At 46.1% G+C, this 9,522-nt stretch overlaps 1 protein-coding gene across 3 annotated transcripts; it reads right to left on the bottom strand.

The window, feature by feature from the left end:
* Positions 1-291: 291 nt before the first annotated feature.
* On the bottom strand, positions 292-9,496 carry KIF20A (kinesin family member 20A). Of its 3 annotated transcripts, none has more exons than XM_047778718.1 (19): positions 9,225-9,496; positions 8,395-8,580; positions 6,715-6,804; positions 6,497-6,616; positions 5,776-5,914; positions 5,486-5,673; positions 5,270-5,399; positions 4,911-5,105; positions 4,690-4,801; positions 4,515-4,583; positions 4,154-4,297; positions 3,861-4,026; positions 3,585-3,749; positions 3,316-3,455; positions 3,076-3,178; positions 2,569-2,767; positions 2,225-2,316; positions 1,860-1,997; positions 292-966 (listed from the first exon to the last, which is right to left on the bottom strand). In XM_047778718.1, exons 2-19 carry the CDS (start codon positions 8,557-8,559, stop codon positions 649-651), a joined length of 2,673 nt encoding a protein of 890 aa, XP_047634674.1. In that variant the 5' UTR covers positions 8,560-8,580; positions 9,225-9,496; the 3' UTR covers positions 292-648. The 3 variants fall into 3 exon arrangements, with proteins under 3 accessions (XP_047634674.1, XP_047634675.1, XP_047634673.1); XM_047778719.1 differs by lacking the exon at positions 9,225-9,496 and adding an exon at positions 9,049-9,164 and having other exon boundaries at positions 3,585-3,725; XM_047778717.1 differs by lacking the exon at positions 9,225-9,496 and adding an exon at positions 9,049-9,163.
* Positions 9,497-9,522: the final 26 nt, after the last annotated feature.

The raw sequence follows: 9,522 nt of genomic DNA, 5'->3' as shown, positions 1-9,522 counted from the left end.
TATGGGTTACTCTGAACTCAGGGCCCAGACTTCCTTTATTCTGATTCCAGAACAAGTTTATTACCCATTTACCTCCTAATGTTTGACGCTTCATTTTATATTAAAGAAGGTTTAGAATATCTAATGTCCCTTGAATTCATTTCTTACCAAGTTTTCTTAGGTTAGCTGTTCGCTAGTTACTGGTCTCCACTGCCATTCCTGTGCAAAAGTTCCTAGGGGCCTGACTGATAATTTGTTTTTCAATTTTTCTGCCCCTTTATTTTAATGATTATGCCAGATTTGGAATTCAGATTTAAAATGTGAATAATATCTTTATTTAATATAACTTTTTTGTGTGCATAGAAATGATATAGGTAAAAAAGCATAAGATTACATAAGTGATTATAACACAAAAAGGGTGAAAAATAACTAGTGTCCGAATATTGTATTATGAAAAGAGTTCCAAGTATATATATGGTAAAGCTTAAAAGAGACCTATTTTTCTTTCTTAGGCCACACCTACAGCATGCAGAAGTTCCTAGGCCAGAGATTGAACCCCAGCCACAGCAGTGACAATGCCAAATCCTTAACTGCCAGGCCACCAGGGAACTCCAAAAGAGGCCTATTTCTTAAGCTCAGAGCAATGACTGCTTTCTCCTTCTCACAATTTTAGTATTTTTTGCCGAAAGGCCCAGATTTGAGTAAAGGGGAGCGCCGTGAGCGCAGGATCCGGGCATAAGGGCTGCAGTCTGTTGAACTTTGACAGGTGGGTGTTCGGGGAAGTAAGTTTCGAAGAAATGGTTTCTTCCCTGGGGGCTGTTGGTTTGGTTGCTGATTTTCCTGGTTGGCACCCAGGCGCTTTTTCGTAGAAGCCTGGCCTTGGAGTTTTAGCACAGTATGATACTGTTCTGCGATGCACGCCGCTTTCTTCCGAAGGTCCAGTTTTACCAGCATCATGTTATTCTGTAGCTCAGCCAGGGTCTGATCCTAAGGAAGATCAACAGGGTTATAGAAAACATTTCTGTTTGGTGTATTAGACAAACAAGAGGGCAAGGTAGTACACGCTATCCATTACTAGTTACTAACAATTGTCTTTACAAAGATTAGCTCTTTAGGTCAGAGCTTATAATTGAATAGTGGGGTATTTTCTTTCTTTTTTTCTTTTTAGGGCCTCATCTGCAGCATTGAAAGTTCCCAGGCTAGGAGTAGAAACAGAGCTGCAACTGCTGGCTGGCACCATTGCCCTAGTAACTCAGTATCCAAGTTACACCTGTGATCTACACTGCAGCTCATGGCTATGCCTGATCCTTAAAGTACTGAGCAGAGCCAGGGATCGAACCCACATCCTCATGGATACTAGTCAGGTTCTTAACCACTGAGCCACAACAGGAACTCCTGGGGGGTATTTTCCTTAAGAACCAAACAAATAGCACTGAATAGAAGGACATTTTCTAACACATAAGGTGGTATGAGCTTGAGTGATTTTACTTAATTTCCAAGAACCTCAGTTCCTATGTATCAAATTAAGTTGGGTTTTGTTTTGTTTTTTACATTTTAGTATATCCGGCATCAGGATGCACTTACTGATAACAATGTCATAGCTTAAATTGTTAGTGTTTTGTCTTGATTTCTTACAATCTAAGCATCTTGGAGGAGATGTGATAGTATCCACCTCTCTACAGTTGTCATGACAGAAAATGCCTATAAATTACTTAGCATAGTGCCTTGTACTTAGTGAATGGTTAGTTTTATTTTGCTAGAAAGAGAAATCCCCTATTAAGGTTAGCCTAAAAATCTTTACCTCTCTCTTCTCATTTCCTTTGCACATATACTCTGGACTGGGCTGATAAAAGAGAAAGTGATATATAGGCTGCCCTAACCTGTTTGATTAAGATGTCATCACACGTGGCCAAGGCTTGGCGAAGTTTTCCTGCTCCAGTGCTATGGCAACAGGCTCTTTCTGCAGACTGGAGAGACTCACCAAGTTTCTGAAGCTCTGTCCGCAGCAGCCTTATATTCTGAAAAAGGAGTAGGAACCAAACTGTGGCCAAGATCAACCAGGATAGTGATCTGGAGGATTTGGAGAACCATCGGGAGAAGTAATATTAGAAAGGCTAATCAGTTGAATGAAGTAGCCATTCTCCAGGTCTGTGCACAAAAAACATCTTGTCTTCACATGAACCAGGGATATGGTGTTGGAAATTGCCTCAGTTGAGAGCTTTAGTAAACAGAGAAAGGTAATTACCTTCTGGCCCTCTTCTAACTTCTTGTCTACATCAACGATGAAGGGCTTGGCTGATGGCGGTGGTTCTAACATTTTCTGATACTTCCGCAGCTCTGAGTAAAGGAAACAATAACCTTACATGTGCAGGCTTTCTAGCCTTGGTCTTACCTCTTTTAACTGAATTGACACTAATTTGCACAAAATAAAACAAGTGCAGTGACGTGCATCCTTGAGTGAAAGGTCAGGGGGCTATAACTGCAGGGGAGGAAATTATGTTGGAGTTGGCATCAGAAAGCCCAAGTTTGAAGGACAGCTTTTCCCTAAAACACTGTTATGCTTCCTGCCCCCTCTTCTTTCTTCCTCACCTTCAGTGGTGGAGTTTAGTTCTGCTTTGCATTGTTCCAATTTAGCTTTAATCTCCTGGAGCTGCTGGGTGGAGGCCGAAGCTGCCAACCTTTGTGACCGCCGGAGGGACAGTTCAGACCCTGGTTGTTGATGGGCCACTGACTGCTCTCTGGCTTCCTGCAAGAGAGCTTCTAACTCCTCAATCTTCTCATCCCGCTCCTAAGAGGGAAGCAGAAGGCACAATTCTTTGTTCAGAGTCAGACAAATCCTATAGGAACAGATGACTGAGCAATGAACAAAAATTTCCCTGATGCTTGGGTCTCAAAAACTTGTTTGTTAGCACTTACACCATTTCTTGGCCAACCAAACCTTTATTCAATTTATCAAACATAGATTAACACAAAGCACCAAGGAAACTAGAGAAAGACGAATCCCTGCCCCTACCACAGCTTATAAATCTGTCCACCTCAGGCAAGCCAGTGATGGGAATCTGAGCAGCTAGTTGGGGCTGGTGGAGGGCAACTCACCTGAAGCTCCTCTTGGTAAAAACTTGTCAGTGACTCCTTGAGGATTGTGAGTTTCTCTTCATACATCTCCTCCAGTAGTTCCTTTTGGGTGTCCAAATGTTCACTATCAGAGGAGAAAAGAGGAGTGAAGATTCTGAGGAGTGATCCTGGAGAGCAGATTTTGAGGCACTACTCTGTCCCAGTCCCACTTCCCACCTTCTGATGTAGGTGACAGAACAAGAGGGATTACTCAGCTGGTACCTGCACCACTGTTCCCGTTGTTGCATCTGCTCCACCATCTCATTGCAAATCTCATCACGAAGGTGCATCTCCAGCTGCAACTTTTCCTGCCGTTCTTTCAAAAGCAGTGCTTTCATGGCTTCCACCACCTGTAGGAGCTCCTAGGAGGGATGCATAGGTCAGAGGTCATCAGATGCCCATGCTCAAAAAAGGCACAGGCCCACCTGGAAGGTAGCATGGGAAATGTGTAGCCATCAAGCTCCTGTGTCAAAGCTTTCTTGCATTCTCACCTCCTTGCCATAGGTGGAGATGTCAACTTCATTTTCAATGTCATCATCAAGGCTTGGGTCTGTCTTAGCTCCAGTTTCTAAGCTGGGAGATGCTCGCAGACTGTGTTCCTTGATGAATGAATGTAGTGATGGGAATCCCAGCTGCAGAGGTGGAGCATGCACAAGCTAGTAAGGGGGGAAAAGATCTTAATTGAATCCGTTACTAGTCCCAGCGGCTTCCTTAAGTACAGGTACCAGCCCAAAGTGAGCACAATCCTCACACTTACAGCTTCTCACCTGGCTAGCAATGGCTGAGAACTTGGCCACATGAAGGGTTTCATCATAAGTGGATGCACAGGGATTCACATTGACAATCATGCAGGAGCGGCCTCGGCCTGTGAAGAAGCCTTGAAACACTCGAGTCAATTTGCTGTCACGGAAGGGAACCAAATTCTGCTTTGATCTGGTGGGGAATCAGAGAAAACAGAGCTGTGAGCAGAATTTCAGGCCTTGGTCATCCCAGCATTAGCTCCACGGATGACCAGGAAGTCTCAGCCATCCTGGCCCATGGCTTGCAGTGAAAAACTTACCGGTTCTGCTGATTTTGGCGCAGGGCAGCAATACAGCGGCCCAGGGTGTGCAGGGACGTGTTAATGTTTCCTGCTTCCTTCAGCCGCTCACCACTCTTCTGATCTTTGCAGCGCTCTGAGCCAGCCAGATCACAGAGTGATAACCTTGAATGATGGACAGGATCTGACATAAGGACCCAACAGGTTATGGGCTTTCTAGCCCTTCAGGTAGTTCCAGGGAGGGGAGGACTCATGAAGAATCTCTGTACCCGAGGAAGGACAGCATGAATCTAACAAATAATTCCCGAAGACCTCGCTTGTCCACCTCCCCCAACTACCATTTAAGGCCAAGAAACCCAAATTTCTAAGTGAAAAAACTTACTCGCTAATCTTGGGGATTATATCCCCGTCCCCCTGAAGATGCAGGATCCGGATTGAGAAGATGCTATGACTGAAAGTTAGGAAAAAGAGAAAAGTTACCGCATATCCTCTGTGACCAAGTGGAGGACGAACGTTTCTCAAACACAGTGAAAAGCTGACTCTCACGACCCCCTAACCTGCGGCTGGAGTTCTGGTTCAGGTGGGTGCTGGCAAAGCTCTGGTTTTTACGACCCACTTTCAGGAGTTTCCAGGCCTCCTCGGCATCCTGAACATTAATCCAGTTGAGATCTGAGGCCAAGGAGAGAGGACATACATAACATGGGAGCACCTAACTCTTTTCCTGGTCTCTCCCCAGGTCCCCTGCAGGGTTCATGGCAGCCTCCCTGCTTTTCCATACCTTTCACATAGGGATTGCCGTTTTGATCCTCACACAGCCGCAGAGTCTGCCTCTTGCGCTGCTGGCTAGGTGGTTCTAACAGGTCATAAAGCAGTTCATTGTAGATCTCAAAGAAGGAGATCCAGATGGAGAAGCGAATGTCTGCAGGGACACTTACAGGGGCTGTGTCTGGCTGTGCCCATCGGTGACTTGTTTCTAGGGAAGAAGCCAATGTACAGTGTAGAGCAGGCCATCTCCCCTTTGGCCTTCAGGGGCCTTAGAAAGGTGGAGTTCTGGTTGCAACCTCTGGTCTGTAATTCTGGAAGATGTGGGGAGCAGGGAATTGGTTACTTGGCACATAGCCCAGTCAGGGTACATACCATCCAGCTGGCTACTGCTGGTAAACTGACTGGTAGAGGAGAGCCCAGCAATGCCACTGTCAAAACTGGTGCTGGTGCCCATCCGACTTTCAATATAGACACTCTTCTTCAAAGAGGTGGACAGGTCCTCCTGGAGAAGCCCAGGGAGAAGGTAAGCACAAAACGTTCTGGAAATTTATTCCTCTGTCCCTGCCTCTGTGAACACCAACACTTTACCTCTTGGAGGCCTCCACTTAGCAGGGCCAGTTTTTTCAGTTCCTCCTGCCGGATCTGCTTGCTGTCTAGCCACATTACCTCATTGGAGAGCAAGGGCTTCAGATCAGGTGTTGGATGAAGTTGGCCCTGGAGGCTATTGAAGATCAGAGTCAGGGACCGGGGCAGGATTCCCCCGTCCTTGATGGTACCTGGAGGCATGTGAAAGGTAGACAGGTGAGGCAAGTGCTGTTCCCCAGCTCGGAGCATCAATGGCAAAGACAATCAGCAGTTCTGTGAGGCCTACTACTCACCTTGAATGGTGTGGGTTTTCCCTGAGTTGGTGACTCCATATGTATAAATAAGCCAGTTCTGTCCTTTGAGTACATCCTTTACCATCTCCTTTACAGTCAGGTTGAAGAAAGGTGCCTGTCCCACTTCTGGTCCAAAGATCTAGAGACAGATCCAGTTTCTCAGAGGCCCATCCTTCATCTCCCACTTTCCTCTGTGCGGAGCCAGCAGATACATCCCTTCCTGGGTGGTTGGCTCTGGAGACACTCAAGCAGCTTTTTTCTGCAGTGCTGCCAGCTGCTCCCTAAATCCTCTCTGCCAGTCCACCTTTTATCCAAATCAACAAATACTTAAGGAATGCTATCTAGTAAGTCCACAGCTGCACACAAAATGGAGCGACAAAATGGAGCGACATAATGGTCACAAGCATGGGCTTGGGAGATAGATGGATCTGATTCAAGCCCTAACTCTACCAATGACTGCTACAGGGCTTCAGCAACACTATCCTCACTGAGCCACAGTATCCTTATCTGGAAAATAGGGACCATAATGATAACAGTGACAGAGTTGTTGGGAATTAATGCACGTAAAGTGCTTGACACACTAACACATTACAAAGCTCCCCAAGCTGTAGACATGTATATATAAGAAACTCACAGTTAAGAAGAAAGCTTTACCCTCTAAAGAGGGAATAAAGTTGCCTCTACATGGTGGTGCCCTGTTCACATATCAGTATCTCTATACCTGGGAAAAGGTGAATCTGTGTGTTGCTTGTCCAATCCCTCTCTCGTTGCTCTTCTGGGCAAAAGAGTCCTTGGGTGCCTGTAGAGCAAGGGTCTCCGTATTCTCGATACGGACACAACCCTAAGAAGAGGGAAAACTGTCACCGAAGGAAAACATTCCTGGGAGCCTCTACTGTATTGCAGCATTCCACTTTTAATCCTCCCTCCTCAGAAACTCACCTGATCCTCCTGTCGTTCTAACTCTGAAGGTAAAAAGGGCCTGACCCTCAGGTATACTTTGACTTTCTCCATGCTTCCTTCAGATGGAACCTGTGACAGAATTCCAGGCCAGAACCACAGATTAATCTCAGCAGTTACTTCTGAGCAGATGGGCAAATATAAAATAGTTTCTGGAGTTCCCGTTCTGGCTCAGTGGTTAATGAACCTGACTAGTATCCAGGAGGATGAGGGTTCAATCCCTGGCCTCGCTAAGTGGGTTAAGGATCTGGTGTTGCCATGAGCTGTGGTGTAGGTCAAAGACGCAGCTCGGATCCCGCATTGCTGTGGCTGTGGTGTAGGCCGGCAGCTGCAGCTCCAATTGGACCCCTAGCCTGGGAACCTCTATATGCTGCAGGTGTGGCCCTGAAAAGACAAAAGACAAAAAAATAATAAAAGTAAAATAAAATAGTTCCTGGAAATCATGTTAACACTACCAAATTCCACCTCTAATGACTGTGTGCAGCTACTCAGGTTCCATAATCACTCCAACCCACATGGACTTTTTCACTACTTAATCATCTTTCTTGTTTTAGAATCCTGAAAGCCTGGCTTACCACAGATTATCTGGGTTAGAACTTTCTGAATGGCATGAAAATTAGTGTGTGATATTATGGCAAAACATAGTAGTTAGGCACCTTAGAGGCAGACACATCTGAATTTCAGTCCCAATTCCATCATTAAGAAACTATGAGATCTTTTTTTCTTTTTCGGCCACCCAGAGGCATATCAAAGTTCCTGGGCCAGGGATCCAATCAGAGCTGGAGTTGCAACCTATGCCACATCTGCAGCATGGCTGGATCCTTAACCCACTGTGTCTGTGCCGGGGCGGGGACCAAACCTGAATTGCTGCCACTGCAAAGACACCATTGATCCTGTTGCGCCACAGTGGGAACTCCTGAGATCTTGAACAAGTTCTTTAAGTTTTCTTTACCTCAGTTCCCTCATCTGTAGAATGGGGTTAATAATAGCACCCACCAAGTTCATTCAACAGATATTTAGAGATCAGAGATCTCTCTACTCCGGTGCAGGAAATCTTATAAGAGGATCCAGTAGTTCACAGTGAAGGACATTAACAAAGGCCCTGCTCTCATAAAACTTCTACAAAAGAGATGTCTGAGTAGAGCTGTTCTTAACCATGACATTTAGTAATGTCAGAACAAATTTCCTGGATGTCATAAGTGGGAAGGAGCTACTGACATCTAGTGGGTAGAGACCAAGAATGCCGCTTAACATTTTGCACTGCACAGAACCGCCCCCTATAACAAAGAATCATCTGGCCCCAGGCATCAAGAATGCTGCAGCTGAGAAATCTCAGCAGAAAGCAAGCCCCCTTTTAAGTGCAAGCTATGGGTTCATATTAAAGCCTGAATATGTCTGGACTTCATGGTGAAGGAGAGCTAACTACTGCCTTCTCTCATAGGATTAACTGAGTATGCATTTGAGAATGTTTCATTACGGCAATGCAATTAATAGATTTCTTAGAGACACACAATTGTACATTTTTTACTTGTCATGTCCTTAATTTTCAGTTGATCTCTCAAACCCTAAGAATGCAGGGTTTTGACCTCCTGCTACTTTGTAGGGATAACTAGTATGCTGAAGATATGACTTTCTGCCCCTAAGCCAATTCAACTCCTTTACCTGCTGCTTGTCGTCCAGGGAGGTGGAGATGACAGAGCAGTCTGACAGCAGTTCCTTGCGCACCACAGACCCCAAATCTGCAGCAGTGGACTCAAACATGGGGGAGACTACGACTTCCTCATCCGACAACAAGCCGGCTGGTGGAGAGAGGATCCCTTGCGACATGTTAGCAGGGGAAGCCTAGATCTAAAGAGAGACAAAAGTGGGTAGGGAGAAGAACCTTATGGGATAAAAGGGGCTGCAAATTCTGAGTAAGAACCAATTCCTAGGCCCCAAGACAACTTGGTCTCACTGGCTGAATTCCTGCTCCCTTTTCCCTTCAACTACTAGCAAAGAGAAAGGAAATGAGAGAAAGAGTTAATCATTTAATCCAGTCTGAGGCGGCATTTCCGACCGCGAACAGGAATGAGCAGACACCCAGCTCCAAAAGCAGAAGGCCACACTCCAAGTACGGTGTCTTGCTCTCCGGTGTCGTGGAGGTGGTGTCAGTAGCCCTGGGCTCCTTCAGTCTCTCCCCCAGGTCCACAGTGAGTACAGAGGTATTAAAAAAAAAAAAAAAAAAAAAGGATGGCGGCAGTTCTTCTTTCTGAAAGCCTAATTCGCGAGGGCAAGAGCAGGTACCGCAGCTGGGCTCCAGTAGAGCCTCATACTCACCGAAGACACCGCACGTCTCCTCCGGTACCGGCTCACTCACACCCCGCGACGGAACCTGAACCTTCGCAGCTAGACAGCACAACCCCGCCCACGAGGCTCACCTTTGTTACTGATACAATGTTTTAAATTACGCGCTGCGTTCGTTGAGCCAATCAGATAGCGAAACCTGAACCTACCAATCAGCGCAAGGGGACAGACGAGACTGGGAAACGGCTTATTCCGGCCTGACCGTTCTGCTCAAAAGTGGGTCCGGGTTACCAACTGTCGAGGTTTGGTGTTGGGTGATCCTGGAATTCCGCCTTATTACTTTTTCTTGAACCCTAGGCATTTTTTTTTTCTCAGAAGCCTAAAGTAAATCCTGAGGCATCAGTCGCCGTGTTTTGTTCTTTATCACATTCCTTCCCAGGAACGCACAAGAGACCCGGTTTAGGGCACTTGTTCATCCTGGGGTGGGGTGGGGGACTACATTTCCCA

The sequence above is a fragment of the Phacochoerus africanus genome, chromosome 4, assembly GCF_016906955.1.
Source record: "Phacochoerus africanus isolate WHEZ1 chromosome 4, ROS_Pafr_v1, whole genome shotgun sequence".
Lineage (NCBI taxonomy): Eukaryota > Metazoa > Chordata > Mammalia > Artiodactyla > Suidae > Phacochoerus > Phacochoerus africanus.
This window is presented reverse-complemented; position numbering and strand designations above follow the sequence as displayed.

What these genes read in the sequence shown, in the direction of transcription:
- KIF20A (XM_047778718.1), bottom strand. Translation starts at nt 8,559, where the DNA reads ATGTCGCAAGGGATCCTCTCTCCACCAGCCGGCTTGTTGTCGGATGAG. An exon ending in ACAGATTCACCTTTTCCCAG is followed by an intron (nt 5,915 to 6,496) that starts GTATAGAGATAC and finishes ATCTGTCTCTAG; the next exon opens with ATCTTTGGACCAGAAGTGGG. An exon ending in AGTTAGAAGAGGGCCAGAAG is followed by an intron (nt 1,998 to 2,224) that starts GTAATTACCTTT and finishes CTCCTTTTTCAG; the next exon opens with AATATAAGGCTGCTGCGGAC.